The following is a 20,249-nucleotide window of genomic DNA, read 5'->3' as shown; positions in this document are numbered from 1 at the left end:
TTGAGGGCGGAAAGCGAACTGCAGGAAGACTTCCCTTCCATAAAACTACAAAAATATACCTCAACATTCTTTGAACTTTTATGTTCACTAAATGAAATCAAATAGGTATAATTATTATTTAACGTGCATACTTTTAAAATACCTAATGACATGATTTTGCTTACTGAGCATTATCAAACTCAAACAATGCGTTAATTTATGCTGCGTAATTACACGTTCTATAAAAATATGTATAGTTACTTATTTCAATTTTTTTTTAACTAGCCGAATTTCCCGGCTTCGCACGGGACCGGGAATAAAAAGGTAGCCTATGTCGCGCCTGAATAGTGTAACTGCAGCTTTCATATTGAATTAAGAATTTTCATGTTTGTATCGGTACTTCCGAAGATATTTAAAAAAATACATAATATCTAAAAGTTAAAAATTTTAAGACTTTATTGCTTCAAAGTTAACACCATCTCGTCAGTCGTCACAGTAACAAGAATTTTAAAACTTTATTTTCTGTTTCCCATCACTAGCCTGACAAAAAGAGTATAGTCCATTGAAATTTGACATGAACATTTTTAAGCCTAACCTTGTGTTTTTTTAGAGGACGCAATTTTATTTTTTTGATGTGTAGGGGGGGTCAGTGTGAAGCTATCTCTAAAGTGAGTACTATTTTTCAATACTATCTATACATAATATATTGGATATTGGGTCTTTTCCCAGACTCCAGAACAGTGGAAGAACACTGCAGAACATTTCAGCCCTGCTTTTCGACGTAAAAAAAAACGCGCTTCCAGACTCTACCTCCTGGGTGGTGGGGAAAAGAGTCAATAATAAATTATTAATAATATTACAAAATTAATTATTAAAATATTATAATAACAAAAAAAAAACAATTACTGATGACCAATTATTATTAGTAGGTACCTCTTCTAATATATAAAAATCAATGCCACTTTTCGTTGTAATTCCATAACTCGAGAACGGCTGAACCGATTTCGATAATTCTTTTTTTATTATATTCCTTGAAGTACGAGGATGGTTCTTATGTAGAGAAAACGTTAATATGTACCACGGGCGAAGCCGGGGCGGACCGCTAGTACATTATATATATTATGTAACTGTATAGTTAAGACTACTGAAAAATAGTACTTACTTCGGAGCGCTGTAAAACCTTAGCTCTTTACTCAATGAAAAAATGTTGTATATAAAAGTTGTTCCTCGAAAAACAATCTACAAAAATGGTCTGATACCATTTCTTCGTAAAATGATAAAAAAAAAAGTTTTATTGAAAAATATAAACAGCTCTAATTTCTGAACATTTTCGCTTATAACTTTTTTATTTATAGTTCTACCACAGAATACATAATAGTAGCTAAACGCTACAGAACGGACACTCTCCGCCTCCCGCCAAAATTAAACACTTACCTCACCCCGCACGATCAGACATGTTATGGTACCCCAATGGTACCCATTTCCCCGCAAGGACGATACCAACGACGTCTTTAGACGAAACGCAACGAAGATTGACAACATTAATCAAATTGACTTAAAGCAATTTTATTATTTTGGATTTGTGATTATCGTTTTTCGTAGAAAATGGTTAGATATTGTGCTGTTTACGGATGTATTTCATCAGAAAAACGCGAATTTTTTTTTACGCTAGTCACAAATGTGCCAACCATAAAGAGTTTACACACACATTTGCAGTCTCTACAGTGTGACTGTCAAAACTATAATTTTGTATGGAGTGTCCGGGGTGTGGTTCTACGACAAAAAGTTACTGGACCAAAGTTGTAGAGAATTTAATTTGCAACAAATAATGCTAACAATTTTTTTTTATCAGATAAATAGTTTAAGAGATATACCGTAAAAACCATTTCAACCGCTATTTTCAAGATGGCGGCCGTGGGACAAGTTTGGCGACCCCACAAACTTGGTCATAGCTTCAAACTGACCCCCTTTACACATCAAAAAAATAAAATTGCGTCCTCTAAAAAGTGCGACCCCAAATGTTACTTTTCAATGGACTAGTAAGCTTTCTTGTACAGGGTATATAAGTACATATTACATATTATGTATATTATTTATTATAATATTTATTCACATCTTATCAAAATTATTGACGCACTAAAGACATCGCGTATTGAGTATAAAAAATATTTTGTTTATAATATCCATATAGTTAACTATTTTATATTCGACTTACAATTATTTGTCAATATTTAACTAAGATTTAACTAGATATTAGGTATATATTTTATGGCATTAACTTCACCTAAAAAGTAATACTTTGATTTTTTTTTTTTAAAGTTTACTTATCTCTACATAATTCGGCCTTAACCCTTAAAATGCCTTTTTAGGTAAAATTTAGGAAATGAGTTATGGATAAAAGTCAGTCATCTCATATTTTTACAAGTATGTATATTGTATACCTAGCAATGAAGCTATAAGTGTCAGGTCAGCCGTTACTCGTATTACTAGAAAGCGTTCGGAGCAGTTTTCTTCCAGAACGCTGCGCGCTGCGCGCTACAAGTTATATCTCAGAAGTCGAAACTCGTTGAATGACATCTTATATTCTATTTATGTGCAATAAAAAAAAAATCTAAACTTGAGCATCGATTGTACATTCTTTCATATAGTTGTCGGTATCATGTATCTGAAATTAACAAGTATTACAAAATTTTGATAAGTTTAATTTTTAGCTGCCTAACAGATTGTAACTAATATTTGACGCATTCAGGTGGTAGCGCCACGGTGAAGGCGACGGCATGTGGCGCGGCGCGCGGGTCCTTGTACTCGCGGCGCTGGGCCTCTTGGCCGCGTCTTCGGTCGATGCACTCGTTCCCAAGAAGTACAGCATCACTATCGGTTACCTTCCTTCGATCACGGGTGAACTCAGTTCGAGACAGGGGCTCGCCATTTCCGGGGCTCTGTCTATGGCCCTCGACGAGGTAAATACTATTCACTACATTCACTATTATTATCTGTAAATTATTTCTATTTCCATCGTAGTGAGTGAAATTATAAACTGATGGTCTACACATTAATATTATAGGTATTATAAGTAAGACAATTAGACAATTGTTTATGTTCTAAATAAAAGAGTTCTATTTAATGTTAATATTTCATGTGTCTATTTACTCTTATTTTGGCTCAAATGGAACATATTGTTTATCCTCAGCTCAACAATGATACGAGGTTACTGCCAGATGTTCACTTATCGATGGTGTGGAACGACACTAGGTGCGAGACGGTGACGGCGACGAGGGTCCTAACAGAGATGAGTTGTTCAGGAGTCGTCGCATTCTTTGGACCCGAAGGACGCTGCCATACAGAAGCTATAATAGCGCAGTCTAGAAACTTGCCGATGATCTCATATGTTAGTCTATTTTTCGTTTTAATCATTCCAAGATTTACAGATAGTCCTGTTTGCAAAGAAGTAGTTCAGTGTACTATATTCATTATTTTTTTATCTTTCAGAAATGTTCCGATTACCAAACTTCGACATTGCCAAATTTTGCGAGATTAGAGCCACCCGACGCGCAGGTATGATGGAGAAACTTATTCACTGTTCATAAATTAATGGAGTAACTTATTCACTGTCCATAAATTAATGGAGTAACTTATTCACTGTCCATAAATTAATGGAGTAGATAAATAATTATTACGTACGTAGGTAGGTACTAATGTGTTTTTCGAACATTATTTTGTGTACCTCCAAAGTAATTTTTAATTTCACCCATTAGGATAGTGCTATAAAGGTGGTATATTTTTTTTTCTATGCAAAAGAAGTCAGGGAGATAAAAGATGCGTGAAGTGCTAATAACATTGATAGTCTTATATGACAAGCGCAGAGATGCCAACCGTTTACGTAAGTCGCAACATTTTGCAGGCCACAAAGTCGGTTATATCGTTGCTGCGGTACTACAGGTGGAACAAGTTCTCCATAGTGTACGAAGAGTTATGGGTGACCGTAGCTCTCACACTGGAGAATCACGCCAAAAAGAACAACATGACCGTGAACCATCAGCGCCCAGTCATCAACGGCTTTAAGTGCTGCGAAGAGAAGATGACCTGCTGCGCTCCCGGATTCTGGTATCAGTTCATACAAGATACTAAAAATAGAACAAGAAGTAAGTTTTATATTATTAATGAACAGATTTTCGCTTATTAAGTGTAGGTCGGATAATAAAGCTTAATTTTTTTCCAGTATACGTGTTCCTCGGATCGCCATCGGGCCTAATAGACATGATGACGGCTATGGAATCATTACAGCTGTTCGTAAACGGAGAATATATGGTTATATTCGTAGACATGATGACTTACACGACCAGGGATTCATTAAAATATTTAATAAGTAAGTCTAGATTATATACTTAACACTGGCAAACTTTATTAATATTACAAAATGATAATTAAATTATTTTTAATTACCAGAAACTGAAGAACGTGCTGGCGAACTGTCGTGTCCAAATACCCCGGAGTTTAGAAAAAGGGCACAATCTTTACTTGTCGTAGCATCTTCAGAGCCAGACAGAAGTTATGAAGATTTTACTAGTCGAGTTCAAGTGTACAATTCGAGGAAACCATTCGAGTTTCCACTGCCGACCTTATTTGAAAATAAATTTTTAAAGGTATTTATTTAGCAACAAAATTATATAATGATTTAAGTGAAAACTTATATTCCTTAAAAATGTTGTTTACATTGTTTTAGTACGTGTCTATATACGCTGCGTATCTCTACGATTCTGTGAAGCTCTATGCGACAGCACTGCATAAAGTAATAGAAGAGGAGACTAGATATAAGAATGAGTCACTCTCCTATGAGAAACTGATGACCATTGCCACTAATGGGACACGTATTGTCTCTAAAATGATACAAATTACACCTTTTAAAAGTAAGTTTTCAAAAGAAACTATGGAGTAATCTACGGCACATGTACTAGTTTCGATATATTTATCAAAAATTAATTAATAGTATTCGTTTGAACATAACATGTGTATTTCAGGTGTATCGGGTATGTCAATACGTTTAGATGAGCGCGCCGATTCCGAAGGTAATTTCTCCGTGTTAGCGTTCAAGCCGACCAACTTGACCGACAATGTGGTCAATTGCTCCCATAGCATGGTACCTGTCGGCCATTTTCAACAGTCCACCAAAGAGTTTCCGGTAAGTACCTACTTTTTTTGCTTAATTATTATTATTCTGGTCTAGAAATAAGTAGGTCTATAGGTGGTTTAATTAAAAATGATAAGTCGGTAATTATTTTATGTCTATGCTGAAAAATAATTGCCTACATGAATTTCTGTCATGAATGCCATCTGTAAAATAACAGAATCGATTTTAGGGCAAATCAATTGAATATTAACAATAACTGGATGAAATTATTTAATTGTAAGCTTATAATATTAATTACAATGAAACTAAATTATCTGTTAAAACAGTGTCACAGCTTGCACCAATTGTGTGGTCGCGATACAGCGTTGTTTATGAGCTGTCGCTATTAATTATTGTGTATCAATTGTTATAATTATTAATTATTTCGATACAGGATTACAAATTAAATCCGCGGCTGCAAATCGACTGGCCGGATAGCGTGAAACCTGAAGACGAACCGTCTTGCGGGTTTTTGAATGAAAAATGTCCCAAAGATGATTCACAAATCACATCGCTAGTTGTTGCGGGCACATTAGCTGTTACTCTGTTCTGTGCTCTTGTAGTCACTATAAGCATTTATCGCAAATGGAAGATTGAACAGGAAATAGAAGGATTGTTATGGAAAATTGATCCCCAAGAAATTTACGGGTATTTAAGTAGCGGTTTCGTTTGGTCGCCCAGTAAGGTAAATATCGCACATACTACATTATGTTGTAGAGTTGTAGAGTGAATACATTTTTTAAAACAAACAAACATAAATAAATAAATAAATTCTTTATTTGACAACAGAAGAAATATACATGTACATGCAATTATGGGATAACTTACATATAATTAAAACATAAACCATAGGTACAGTTAATTGCGCTATGTGTTGTTTCATTTCATAGAACAATACATGCTAAGTTCAAAGTAGAGGTTAACATATTTTGGTCTGTTTGAACGATTAATAAACAATATGTTGTGAAGCTATTTTTGAACCAAGGTTGTTTTATACGAATTGTCACATTATTTTTCAGTTAAGTCTGGCGAGTGGCATATCTTGCGAGAGTAAATGTTGTACGCAAATATTTACGTCTACAGCGCAGTACAAAGGCAACGTGGTTAGAATAAAGGAGCTTAAGTTTTCTAAGAAGAAGGTAAGAAAAGTTATTTAATTTTATGTTTAGTGTTTTTATCTATCCTTATGATTGTAAATATTTTATTTTTCTATACGTATACTTTGATATCGATACTGCACTCGTGTGGTAATCGAGTGAGAAGTAGTTGTGTTTATCCAATTATTTGTAGCTGTTTTTGCGAAACAAAGTTAGAAACATTGATAATGTATTTATTACTATTTCACTACCCTACACCACTACCTTTCTCTTCCATACACTCTTGAAAATAAGTAATATTATTTTCACAATCGGATATTATAAGTATTTTGGCTATTTCCAGGATATATCTCGCGAGGTGATGAAAGAGATGCGTTTGTTGCGCGATCTACGGCACGATAACCTCAACTCGTTTATTGGTGCCGTCGTGGAGCCTCTGCGGGTGTTGCTCATCACTGACTATTGCGCTAAGGGGAGCTTGTATGTAAGTGGATGGGAGTATATGTCTATGAAATACATAGCAGTAAAAATAGTAAACAGCAACCAAAAAAAAAAAAAAAAAAATCTCTAGCTTTATAAAATAAAATTACTCAGTAACAATGTGATCTGGCTTTGCAATTATTCAATGATTCATAAAAATAAATTTGAATATAACAAATTTGAATATTTACTTGGATTCATATTAACAGTAGACATCTGAATCATACTTCTTACTTGCATCTCTCGTGAGGTATTTGTATAACTTGTTCAATAATCAATAATAATAATCAATAATTTTATTATCCAAAATAATATGATACATACAATATAAGAACCCTTGTTCCCACACTAGGATTCCCTGTGTCGTGGGAACAAGTTTCTTCCATTTGCATAAAATTTTTACAAAAAAACAAATTGTTACATACTAATGTGGCATTATTCATGTAAATATATAAATCTAATGTCAATTACGTAAAATTGGATAACAGAAAATAATTTGTATTATCTTTTTCAGGATATAATAGAAAATGAAGATATAAAGTTAGATAATATGTTCATATCGTCATTGGTGCATGATCTCATTAAGGTAAGGTTTGTTATATGAAAGAATACAATATGCAAGTATCTAATTATATAAAATTTGTTACTATAAGCATGCCACAATAGCATAAAAATATAATTTGTAATTTTTCAGGGTATGATTTTCATACACACTTCACCATTGATCTTTCATGGAAATCTCAAATCTTCGAATTGTGTAGTAACATCGAGATGGATGCTGCAGGTATATTTAGTAAAACACTTGTAGATCACATTATTACAATGTTTATTTTTATGATTGTATTGTTAATTTTTTACTCTACTTATAGGTCACTGATTTTGGTCTACACGAATTGAGATATAGTGCGGAAAATGACTTCATAGGGGAACACCAATATTACAGAGGTAAAAAAAAAAATCGAAAATTTAGTAATCAATTAATCTAGTAAAATTAATATTTATAAGCTTAAAAATTCAAATGTAGACGATAGACATTGCATTTCTAGAGACGTTTGATGTTTTTATACATATTTTTACGTTTTTTTGTCCTATGTGTATGAAAATATCCATTATTAGTTCAGGCTAAAAACTATGGGAATAGCTCTAGATCTAGCTAATCAGTTCATTGACAAACATCAAAGCATACTTTAACATTCATTAGTATTGAAAATTGTTTTTTATCTTCATGTCAAAATGTCATACAACACTTTTTTTTTCAGGGTTGTTATGGAAGTCTCCGGAACTATTGCGTGAACTAGATTATCCAAATGCCCAAGTCGGGGGTACGCAGAAAGGCGATGTTTATGCCTTTGGAATTATTTTGTATGAAATAATTGCCCGTCGCGGTCCGTTCGGACTGACTTCTTTAGAACCCAAAGGTTAGATTTTATTTGTATGTTATGTGTTTTTGTATTTGTTTTAAGATAAACAGTGTGGAGCGGGCGCAGTGTGAGGAAATTGTAGTGTAACCATTCATTATACGTACACACTACCCAGTTAGGTAATAAAATCGTTCTTTTTTATTGCAATTATATTTTCTATTCAATATTTTTTTGGGTTTATGAAAAATATTTACTGTTTTTAATAGCCGTTCTAAATAAGACAAGCATACGATTAAATGAGGTAACTAAACATTTTAGAGTTACCTAGAGCAAAAAAATATGTTTTACTAGTAACGGTGGGTTATTCGCACCGCACGGACGATCCTTTTTTTTCACAAAAAAAAAACATGCGATGCAATAGTGCAGCGCCGGTAAGGCGAACGCTCGACAACAAGACGGCAACGTCGCAGTGCGTTTGGTGTGAAAGAAAAGGTCATGCTCAATTTTTACAACTGTCAAACGCGTAAGCCGTTTTATAAACCATGGACTAATATCGTAAATTTAAGCACCTCCTTAAGAGAAAAGTGCAAAACGATTGAAACAGAAGCATTTTTACGTTAGGTGTCACCATCAAATACGTGTTTCCTTTTTAGGGCGTCCATGTTGTCTGTATCGTCCGTCATGAATGAAGATAGAATATAAAAACATAATATGAACATTGCAGAGATAGTGGAGCGCGTGAAGCGCGGGCGGGTGGAGGGCGAGGAGGCGTTCCGGCCGGACACGCAGGCGCTGGAGGGCCGCGCGGACGAGTACGTGGTGGCCGCCATGCGCGACTGCTGGCACGAGGAGCCCGCGCTGCGCCCCGACTTCCCCACGCTGCGCACGAGGCTCAAGAAGATGAAGTCCGGCAAGTGAGTGTGCATTATTCATTATTATTATTTCATTAATCCGTGAACTTCTTCCGCATGGGAAGATTTCAGGTTCCAGGCTTAATGTTGTCTGCAAGTAATTATATTAACAGTATTGCAAAAAAACAGTGTCTTAATGTGTAGGATAATCAGGAAGTTCTTGAATATTATTATATTGATGTATTTGGTTAATCTTTGGCAAAAATAGAAACTTTATTGATTAGGACATATTTATCTCAACAATATACATAGATGGCCCAATAATACCCACTTATTTGCAACAGTATAAAATACATTTCTTTCATGAGTCCTCACAGTCATACACGGGACTTTGTTTCATAACAAGTGTAGTTGAAGTTTTATCAAATTATGTTTTATAGATCCAGAAACATTATGGACCAAATGATGGATATGATGGAGAAGTACGCTAATAATTTAGAAGAACTAGTCAATGAGAGAACGAGGCTATTAATAGAAGAGAAACAGAAGACGGAAGATTTACTGCACAGAATGCTGCCAAAGTAAGTTTGTTTCTTTATCTTTTACATGTTAAATTTTCTTACATTTTCCAGAATTTCAAGCACTGCATTAAATGTTACCAGAAATGCTTGTACCACACTTATGTGCTTTAATAAATGTTTGTTCGATATGTGTAACAGAAACCTCGTGTCCCGCCTAACAATACGATGCGGCGTGATCCCTAAATGCCTTGCAGAATCCTGTTGTGATTAAATAAATCTATATGTTATTTACTAAATGTTATGCCTTCTAATAAATGTTGTATTGAAAAAAAATGGAGATCCAAGATTGATATCTTACAAAACTACCATGTTGGAATATGTAAGAAGTCATTCCCATTGTTTGTAAACGTCAAACACTTTATGAGCTTTTTGTGGGAACATGCATGTACACCGTAAAATAATTGCTAGATATAAGGCTATATTGTAAAAATACTAATTATTATTTGTTTGTATAACTCGGTGTAATTAATGTCGACGGAAGACGCAAATACAACAAGCCACATCGCACATGGCAGCACTTTCGTGCGCACTGGTTTACATTTGGTCCATAGTTGTAATAATATATTATTGCCAATTCTTAGAAGGGAAAATTTCACGTCTATTTCAATTAAATATACATTCTATGAGCCTTATAGAAAGAATTAATCGATTGTATAACTATATTTTCGATCTAATCATTGACATTTCCATCAAAACCATATTAATACATGTACATTGTACATACATAAGAAAATACTTATGAATAGATACATACTTAACTTTCTATAAATATCAGAATTTTAAATTTATTAAGGTGCATTCGATGTTTCGAATGGAATATTTATTGTAGCCTTTGTAGTTCGCATTAAAAGCTCCATAGTAGTGGACTTTATGTAAAGCAGTGGTACATGCTACACGTTTTGATTGTGAAAACGAAAAAAAAAAAAAAATTGTTCTTGTATTTACTTTGTTGTACTTGTGTTCTTTTCCAGATGTGGGGGTTGATCCATTATAGAAATGTCGTGAAAATGTCTTGAGGTAATTAACTCTCTACTGGTGATTGTAGTTAATACGGTTTGACTTGTGCTGTAGGTGGTAAATTTTAGCGATGTTTTGGCTCAATTTCCTTATTAACACAGTAGAGGTAGCTTGCTTGGGGATTGTGACGGTCTTGCGTAGAGCACATTGGTCGGTGTTGGCGTTTCCTCAGCTTAATTTCGATAACGTCGCCTTAACTCTAGTGTAGTGTAAGTGAACGGTAACTAATTTCTCTCTATTGATTCTTGTTATTGACACAATTTTTTCTTATTGCATGAATTTTATCATTTCTTTTTCATTGATTTATTTTGTATTTTTAATGTATATTTAAAAGGTACATCGTCGTTTGGATGGTAAGTGTTGCAAATAGAGCCTATTTGTAGATTGGCATTTTTTATATCCTATGTAGAAAAGTAGATAGTGTTATGTTTGGTAATTCTAGAAATATTTTTATAAGTTCGTTGCCAATAATAATGACACATTGAATAAATTTATTTTGCATCTCCATAATTAATTGTCCTATTTTATACTTGTAAAATAAGTATAGGCACACTAATCCACTGGAAGAAAATGAGCAGGATTCTATGAAAATGGGTCATAGAGGGTGTTTTATCTTAAAAAGTATAGAGTACACAATATAATTGACGTCACAAATTGTTACAGGTCAGTTGCCCGGCGGCTCACGACCGGCGAGGGTGTAGAACCAGAGTCCTTCGACTCGGTGACTATTTACTTTAGTGACATAGTGGGCTTCACCGCGATGTCAGCGGAGAGCACCCCACTGCAAGTTGTCAACTTTCTCAACGATTTATACACTGTGTTTGATAGGATCATTAGAGGCTATGATGTGTACAAGGTGGAGACTATCGGGGATGCTTACATGGTGGTAAGTATTTTTTTAAACTCCTGGTTTGATTGTTTCAATGAGTTCTTTTAAAAATAATTTTCCTTATAAATTAAGACAAACTCATTAAAAACCCATGATAATTTTATGACCTTTTTGATTGCCGTTGATTTTAAGTAAACAATCTTATTTTCCTTCTCAGTTTTACAATATGGCTTATAAAAGTGTAATTAAAGATGTTTTGACCTAGTGATAATTAAAAATTATCTCTACATTTTAGGTATCCGGTCTTCCAATAAGGAATAATGATAGACATGTTGGTGAAATTGCGTCTATGGCACTGGAATTATTGAACGCCGTTAAAAGTCACAAAATATCGCACAGACCAAACGAAATACTAAAATTACGAATAGGTATACATACAGGTAAGCAAATCGTTTCAACTTGTGATATTGGTAATATGTCCAAGAGGTTTTTATCTGTATAATGATGCAAACTGAAAATGCAAGTACAGAACAAATTTCATGGTGAGCGTTTATATAATAACATATTTTCGTTGAAAGTTGTATTAGTATAAAATAATCAAAAAATAATGAATATGAATAAGCTTTTAATAATAAAAATGTACAACAGGCGCAGTGGTAGCCGGCGTGGTGGGACTTACAATGCCGCGGTACTGCTTATTCGGTGATACTGTGAACACAGCATCACGTATGGAGTCGAACGGCGAACCCCTGCGCATACACATCTCACCGTCGTGCAAACAGGCGCTCGATAAACTGGGCGGGTACATCGTGGAGCCACGTGGTTCCATACCCATCAAAGGAAAGGGCGTGGTACGTTCTTATTGCGTTCGTATTATTTTGGTAAAGTGATACACCGTGTAGCGTATGGAGTCGAACGGCGAGCCGTTGCGCATACAAATTACGAGCAAATATCTTCTGGTATATAATAAGGATGCTATATATATTCTATGGTCGATTTTTTTCCTGAACTGTAATGTTTTATAATAATTTTGGCTTTACAGTTGCAAACATATTGGCTTGTGGGTGCGACTGAAAAGGCAATTCAAAAGAGATTGGTGGAAGGAGAGGAGCGTCCTCTGTTCTGTCGACCGCGACGAAGCCCTCGCTTGACTGACTCCAGACACCCTTCTATATCGGGTAAGTTCATTATTACGTTATGCATTTAATTTGTGAAAATATATTAATGAATATTTTGTGTTTTTTTCTAAAATTCGAATTTTAATTTTTAATCCTATGTTTTCTACTTCATTTGCCAATACTGCTGAATTAATCTAAACAAGCTGCTGATTTCGTTATAAATGTTTGTCTTAAAAATAAAAAAATCCTACTTAATTTCTTGTGAGCATTTGTTTCTTTTAAACATAAGTTTAAATGCATCCAATTTCAGTTACATGTTATGCATTTTTTAAAGACATGTAATATACTAAAGCAAAACCTCAATTGCCATTGAACCGAGAACTAGTATAGTAATTATTGTTGATGATTTTATTTAGTTTTCTAACTATGTATTTATTAATTGAACGGTCACTTATCTAATTGTATCAACACTATCTTTTGTGAGGTTTTGCATTATTTTATAACGTGTAAATATAATATGCGTGCTTGCGTGCATCAATTTGTATGTGTACACGTGTTCGCGCGAACCTGGGTACTTGTACGTACGTGCATTTCATATATGTGAGTACACGTTGGTACATACGCACCCACATATTATATGAATGTGCACACGTCATGTGCATTCGTACGTGTGTATGTGTGCGTTCGTACGTGCGTACACGTGTGCACGTGTGTGTGTGTGTGTGTGTGTGCGTGTGTAACTAACGCGCATGGTGCGGTGCGGCAGAGCTGCGCAACGAGGCGGGGCGCGGCGGCGTGCGGCAGCGCCTGCACAGCGGCGCGTCGCTGCCGGCGCAGACCGCGCCCAACGCGCCCAACGCGTCCAACGCGCCGCCCGGCCGCGCGCGCTTCGATAGGGACTCGTCCATACGGAACAGGTGATTTTATGCTTTTGATTTTTGTTGATAATGCATGAGTTTTTTTTTTGTATTAATATAAGGATGTAGTTTGCAGCTAGTGATTAATGCTACATTTTTATAAGTTTCTTTGAGTGGTATGGAGTTGATGGCTCACGTGTATTTATCTGATAGTTTTCTTTATACGAAAATAGAAGAGAGATCACACACACACCTTGTTTTAATGGTTCTATTATATAATAGTTTTTATTTGAACAGTTATATTTAGGGGCTAATTTATCAGTGGAATATTAATTTCCTTTGCCAAATCCAGAAGTTTTTTTAGTATGACTATGGGATTATGAATCGTAGAGCAACGACAATCTGTTGTCATTATTTTTATATCCATAATGTATATAATTCCAGAAATGCCCTGAGCTCGATCGCGTCGTCGACAGCGTGCGACGCGGACGCGTGCGGCGGGGAGAGCGAGAAGGCGCTGCGCGCGGCGCGGTCGCTGGACGCGCTGGTGCGGCGCGAGGCGCGGCCCGACCGCCTGCGCCGCCACCACACCACGCGCTCGCTCGACGCCGACGTCGCCATCGCCACCATCTACGGCGGCGCGCTGTTCAACGGCGCCGCCGTCACGGGCGACGAGCAGCCGCGCGCCGACGAGGACCGCCCGCTGCTGCGCAAGGCGAGCCTCACCAACCGCATCGAGCGCCCGCGCCGCAAGCTCGCCGACTCGGCCTACATCGAGAACTACAAGAAGTGGCGCTCGCTCGAGAACGTGGCGGACGCCAAGAGCGAGCGCGGCAAGATGCCCCGCTTCGCGATCCGCTCGTGGCTGCTCGGCATCTTCAGCGGCGGCACGCGCAGCAGCAACTCGTCGCTGCGCCGCGCGCCGCCGCTGCTCGACCGCGAGTCGGCCGTCTGATGCGTCAAACCTCATTGACGTACGCTACGTTTCGTCTACTGTTCTCACGAGTCTATTACGTACGGATAGATGGCTCGAGCCGACCGGCCCTATTCGCTAACGAAACGAGTACCTATTTAAACTGTTAAGTGTCAAATTATGCTCTTTGGCTGTTATTTTTATGAATTGTTTAAATGTAAGGTTTTTGTATATCGATGTCGCCTCCTATTTTACGCGCTCCTTTAAATGTATATTAGACATATATGTATATGAAACGCTGTTGTAAATAATATGTGTAAGTAAAACGATGTTACCGTGAATTGTGAAATAAGAGTTTAATGTTATTAAATAATTTCTATTGAAAAGGTCTCTTAATAATACTGACATAGATCACATCTACACTATTGGTTGTTGCTACAGCATTTTTTACACGGAGACAGGTGTCTTAATTTCCAATTTTAAGCCAAGATATTAGTGATTACTTTTTTAATACAAATTCCATGTATTTTTACGAAGTAATAAAATTATGACGCTCGTCTCCGTTATTGAACATGGCCTAAATGAACCTACATTCTGTAGATTTTACATTTTCTTGTTAGGACACCACAGGTAAAACATAGTTAGAAATATGAGAGCGAGTTTTTAATGGATAACATTTATACATTTCAATTTCACTTAGATAAAGAGATATTTTATCAAACAAAACTACGATATTAATAAGGTCTATTACTATACATAATGTCCAGTTAGAAGGACTTTACATATAATAATTGTCATTGTCGTTGTCATGAGGATTATAGGTGGTGTCCAGTGAAGTAAAATCAGTAAAAACGTGTATTTCACATAAATGCGCAAACTTAAACTTACAGTACAGTAATTTGAAGCATACATTTACATTCTTACTTAAAATTATCTTAAGTTAAATTATAAGTACAAACTTAATTCGAACATTCAAAATGAGGCAAACCAAATTAGTTTTGGTTTCATATTACACTAATAGGGCTTTGAAAAGTTTCTAAACTATGCCAAATTACATAAAATATAAAGTATTTTTTTATCAAATTCACATTAACATTAAAAATTATGACGAATATAGTTTAAGTAGTTATTGTTTGGAACTAAGCTGCTGGTTTTTACAAGTAGGATACACAACACATCTTGATGCTGATTTAGTAACTTTTTTAATTGAGAAAATAACGATTAATTTAATTAAAACTAATACAATAAAATCACAATTACATAACACGACATATAGATTTAAGTACAGATTCTAAATATTGTTAGAACGTAATAACAGTTAAATTTAAGCTACAATTTCTTCTTTAAATCATGTCATGTTCCATAGCGGTTTTAATTAACTATGTCGGCCGTTATAAACCAATGGTTACAATTTAGCTACACTTTTTTCGAATTACATGTTGTTTCTAAGTAATTTTTGCCATATTCGCAACTATATAACGCAATAACGGTTGCATTTTAGCTACACACATAATTCTTCAAATTTGAGTGTGTTCTAAATTTAGATGAACCACAATGAAACCTAATAACTTAATAAGAGTTACATTTTAGCATCAGTTTTTTAGTTAAGAGTGTGTTCCAACAATTTTTTACCAAACGCATCATAAAAACAAAATTAGCTACAATTTCTTCAAGCTGTCATGTTCCTCGTGTCAATTGAACTAATGCCGGCTGCTCACGTACCTGCCGCAGGGCCGATATTGGTAGAATCTCGGTTGGTCTGCGGTTGGAGCAATTAAGTTGTTCTCTAAATTAACCCTATACACATCACAATAAAGGAGCCAATTCCAATTCCAATATTGCCCCTGCTGCAGGTACAGTAAGATTCACGAAAGTGACCACGGCGCAGAAGGCATATTTTAGGTCACTTTGGAGGTGCGAGGTGAGGCGCGGGCGGATTTAATTTTAAATAAATAAAAAATAAATGATTTAACCAACATTAAAATATTATTTTGTCTTCGAGTCAATTAAAATATAAAAAAAGTCTTCATGTGTGTATGTGCGCGGACGGCCGCCATTTGTGGTCATCTTTCGTGAATCGTACTGCACGTGAGTAGCCGGTCTAAGGGCACACTACTGGTCTATGAGTAGTGGTTCAGCGGCGGGGTCGTGGAGCCCGTTGACGAGTACGCGCACGTCGCAGTCGCGGGTCTGTTCTATCGCGGGACAGGACACGCTTGCGTACTCTTGCCGGAGACTTGGCGCTTCTAGCTGCTGTACGCGCGGTGTTGATACGCGGTTCTCGCCGATTACCTGTAGTGTGGATTTAGTTTTAGACATAAGTATACTAATTATGGATAGGAAAATAATTCTGTCTTTCTGATTCGATTTAATAAAACTTGGAATGGGGATAGATATTGGAGAACGATGTGGGATACTTTTTGTCATGAATTGCTGATTTTACAATATTCTCATCGTTTTATCCTTGTAACATGGTAGCATCAAAGAGAAGCAATGCTTTTTATTATTTTGGGATTTTTCACATATGGAAAACATAAGTCCACTCATTGAACCCAATATTTATTATATTGGGTTCATAACTTACTTCCATAAGATATTCATCACTCCGATGATGTAGTACACTATCAGTATGAGATTCTAAATGATTGCCCGAAGCAAATCTTAGTTTCTTTGGAGATTCTAAACTGCAACATCTGAAAAAATAAAAAGCAACCAATCTTTAAACTATACATAACCATTTAGCAGTTAGATCATTTCATACCAGCTGGTATTTATTACTCTGCATTTGTTTCGTGCACGTGTTACCTCATCAATTGACTGATTAATTATAATAAGCCAATTCAATACGCACGCACCTATGCAACCCGCCCACTTGATTCTTCCAACCACGTGTCTTCAAGGAACTTCTAGGCAAGTGCGGTGGTACATCTCTCGTAGCCGCTCGTCTCCTCGTCCTACTGGCCGCTGCTGCAGGCTCTTCACCCCGCACCCAGTACGTGACCTGATCCCGCTTGCCCTTCATGGCAACTATACCACGCTCTTCTACTATGTAACCTCCCAACTGGTCTAGGAGGATCTTGCACGCGGAACTGCAGTGGATCTTGAGAGCTGGTTTGAAAAGGTTCATTGTTATAAAATACTTCTGGTAATTAGAAGAGTTAATCACCCAAACTAAAACATTTATGTATGTTTTACATTTTTAATAAACTTGGAATTGAATTAAAGTAGGCATATGGATAAGATTTACTTACGAAGTCCCGTAGATTCAAATCGACTAGCAGTGTTAACGGTGTCACCGAAGAGGCAATATCGCGGCATTTTTAATCCTACCACTCCTGCACACACAGGTCCTGAAAATTTACATTTCATTATTAAACCATTTCATCTTAGCCCTACCGTTTAACATTCTACATTTTAGTGTAATAATTACTTATCCACCTCAAACATACATATTGTTTATGTATCAACCACAACTGATAAATTAAACCGATATTCAAAACGATATCCATAACCCAATACCGGTATCACCACCGATACCGATAGTCAAACATACCAGAGTGTATTCCAACACGCAACAACAAGCGATGCTCAGGACGATGTCGCACCCGAAAGGCCCGCGTGGCCGCCAGCAGCGCAAGCGCCATTGATGCGATTTCGCCCGCGTGTAATATACCATTTCTTATTGGTAGTCCTGATACCTGTATAGATATAACACTTTTAATTGATGGTCCTTTTTATAGAAGAGCTCTGATCATACAGACAGCTGTGAAGTTCGTATAGGAGATGCGCTTTCTGTGTATCCGTTTTGAGCCTCCATAAATAATATATTTCATAACCAACTGTTACTTGCGATTTCATACGCGGATAAATCCGAGCAAGGGTAGAAAATTTTAAGTCGGTTAACGTATATCGTCGTAGGTAATACTTACCACCATGTACGCATCGCCAATTGTTTCTACTTTGTAAACATCGAAATTTTCTAAAATGGAGTCGAAACACGTGTAGAGATCGTTTAAAAAATCGACAACCTGAAAAAAGTTTCATGTTAATAAATCAATTAAATTCATCCTGTTCGCTGATCTTATAAGTTATAGTTATTAAAATAACTTGTTAGAATTTAAAAGAGCCATTGTAATTTGATTTCATTAAAGTGTAATTTGGTATAGTCTATGAAACTGTCTTCTAAACATGGAGTGTAGAGCGATACAACCAATCTTTAACTGTCAGGTAACACTTTCTAACAATACGAAATCGATAATAGATTACGAATGTTACATACCTGAAGTGGCGTGCTTTCAGCGGACATAGCAGTAAATCCAACGATATCACTGAAGTATATCGTGACTGAATCGTAGTTTTCAGGCAACACGCGCTTCCCTCGCTTTAACTGTTCTGCCACTGGGGCTGGTAACATTTCTTCTAACAGGGCCTCTGGAAAATATTAACGATCTTTATGAGATAATGAACCAAATATAACAGTGATAAGTAAGAAAAAATATAGGGATTGTGCATCTGCATTGTTGTTACATTTACATGTAAAAAATAACTGACTTCGCAAATAAATTATTAGCATCTCTATTTAGATAACTTGTAGGTACCATATTTATCAGTGTACACGAAGAGACCGACTATACACTATACAGCTTCAGTACAGCATGTAATTTTTCAAATGGGAAGCATCAAGCCTATCAAGTTTAACCTCTATAAATCATCACCTCTTTCAACTTTATCATTTATATTCAGTTTCTACTTTTTTCTGGTCAAATTACGCCCCAGTATTATGGAGCAAGTTCCAAAAATTCTATGTATATTGTATATACTTAAGTTTGTATAGAACGTATCCTTTTATAAAAATGTTCTGTAATACATATCTCCTTAAACATATATTCGGCTAAGACGCAGTTTACGTAACGGAATAGTATTCGTGACTACGAATTTGGATTCATTTGATACGAACAGTGGGTTAGTGGACCAATATCCAAATGTAGTTGATCGTGACCGAAACTTGAGTAGCTGTCATACATGATATTATATGCAAATATATTCTATTGCGAAAGCTAAATGTTCTCGATGAAATGGGGAAATATCCTTGTTTTAATTTAAATTGATGCAATTAGTAATATCGTTATCGTATTTTAATGCATATGTTAATTCTTTTTGCAAAAAATATTTTATCAAATGGAAGTAACTAGTTAACTAGGTTAAATTTTTTTATGGTGTATGCTAAGGGTGTATGATTATGCAAATGCAATACATAGATATATAATTCATAATGAAAACAACTTCCTTACCTGTTTTCTTCTTCTCTTCTTGCAATTGATCAGTCCTTTCATCGACGAGAGCCTCTAAATTATTAGCATACTTTTCCATCATTGCTATCATATTATCAAATATATTTGGTTTCCTGAAAGCAGATTGATCATTTCAAATAGGGTGTACCAGCTGCAACTGAAGAAGGTGAAATTTTTTTTTGTCAACAATTGTTTTATTTTAAGAAATTATTCTCGTCATTTTCATTCAAATAATAATGTAAATTTTATAACTACGAAAAATATCCGAAACGTACATGCCCTTCCTAAGCGGTCGCAAACGAGTCCTTATAGCCTTGAAGTCGGGTCGTGCGGCCGCGTCCTCCACCCAGCACTCAGCGCAGCACTCGCGCACGCAGTCGAAGCGGTCCGCTAGAGCTTCTAGCGGCGGCCTGCGTGTTTGTAATAGCTTGGTAAAAGTACATAGTACAACCTATATATTCAATAAATCTGCGATATAATATCGATAAATACCTACGTTTCTTATAAATTCGTAAGAGAAGTCTTGCGTTTGAATTACCTATTAGGATTTACATCTTTACGCCAATAGGATTATATTATGTATTTTGTTATCTATATCTAGAGGAGCGTCAAAATTTAATTCTAAACAAATCTTAACATCACTATTATTTAATAACATCCACATATCGAAAGCCGAATCAAAATAGTCACCAAATACTATCCACCAGA

General features: G+C 36.0%; 2 protein-coding genes across 6 annotated transcripts in view; one reads left to right on the top strand and one right to left on the bottom strand.

Annotated features, from left to right (window-relative positions):
• The window catches only part of LOC123691142 (receptor-type guanylate cyclase Gyc76C-like), a 28,857-nt gene extending 14,221 nt beyond the window's left edge, over positions 1-14,636 (top strand). For 4 of the 5 annotated variants that reach the window (XM_045635387.1, XM_045635386.1, XM_045635389.1 and 1 more), the window contains exons 3-25: positions 2,729-2,939; positions 3,170-3,367; positions 3,469-3,534; positions 3,881-4,121; positions 4,199-4,345; positions 4,426-4,622; positions 4,703-4,886; positions 4,998-5,158; positions 5,541-5,831; positions 6,166-6,285; positions 6,587-6,727; positions 7,238-7,309; positions 7,418-7,507; positions 7,593-7,668; positions 7,983-8,141; positions 8,809-8,998; positions 9,376-9,516; positions 11,197-11,419; positions 11,658-11,802; positions 12,011-12,213; positions 12,405-12,540; positions 13,247-13,397; positions 13,782-14,636. In XM_045635387.1, the coding sequence (XP_045491343.1) occupies positions 2,757-2,939; positions 3,170-3,367; positions 3,469-3,534; positions 3,881-4,121; positions 4,199-4,345; positions 4,426-4,622; positions 4,703-4,886; positions 4,998-5,158; positions 5,541-5,831; positions 6,166-6,285; positions 6,587-6,727; positions 7,238-7,309; positions 7,418-7,507; positions 7,593-7,668; positions 7,983-8,141; positions 8,809-8,998; positions 9,376-9,516; positions 11,197-11,419; positions 11,658-11,802; positions 12,011-12,213; positions 12,405-12,540; positions 13,247-13,397; positions 13,782-14,292 (4,026 nt within the window). In that variant the 5' untranslated portion in view covers positions 2,729-2,756 and the 3' untranslated portion in view covers positions 14,293-14,636. The remainder of the gene's footprint in view (positions 1-2,728; positions 2,940-3,169; positions 3,368-3,468; positions 3,535-3,880; positions 4,122-4,198; positions 4,346-4,425; positions 4,623-4,702; positions 4,887-4,997; positions 5,159-5,540; positions 5,832-6,165; positions 6,286-6,586; positions 6,728-7,237; positions 7,310-7,417; positions 7,508-7,592; positions 7,669-7,982; positions 8,142-8,808; positions 8,999-9,375; positions 9,517-11,196; positions 11,420-11,657; positions 11,803-12,010; positions 12,214-12,404; positions 12,541-13,246; positions 13,398-13,781) is intronic. The other variant, XM_045635390.1, reaches the window with a different exon arrangement.
• A 1,245-nt stretch (positions 14,637-15,881) lies between these two features.
• Positions 15,882-20,249, bottom strand: part of LOC123691143 (guanylate cyclase 32E) — a 30,298-nt gene continuing 25,930 nt past the window's right edge. Inside the window, exons 18-26 of the mRNA XM_045635391.1 lie at positions 19,817-19,951; positions 19,542-19,654; positions 18,530-18,681; positions 18,180-18,278; positions 17,804-17,948; positions 17,502-17,600; positions 17,106-17,358; positions 16,835-16,943; positions 15,882-16,542 (exon numbers count right to left, since the gene is read on the bottom strand). Coding sequence (XP_045491347.1) covers positions 16,363-16,542; positions 16,835-16,943; positions 17,106-17,358; positions 17,502-17,600; positions 17,804-17,948; positions 18,180-18,278; positions 18,530-18,681; positions 19,542-19,654; positions 19,817-19,951 — 1,285 coding nt within the window. The 3' untranslated portion in view covers positions 15,882-16,362. The remainder of the gene's footprint in view (positions 16,543-16,834; positions 16,944-17,105; positions 17,359-17,501; positions 17,601-17,803; positions 17,949-18,179; positions 18,279-18,529; positions 18,682-19,541; positions 19,655-19,816; positions 19,952-20,249) is intronic.

This window comes from Colias croceus, chromosome 4 (assembly GCF_905220415.1).
Source record: "Colias croceus chromosome 4, ilColCroc2.1".
NCBI lineage: Eukaryota > Metazoa > Arthropoda > Insecta > Lepidoptera > Pieridae > Colias > Colias croceus.
This window is presented reverse-complemented; position numbering and strand designations above follow the sequence as displayed.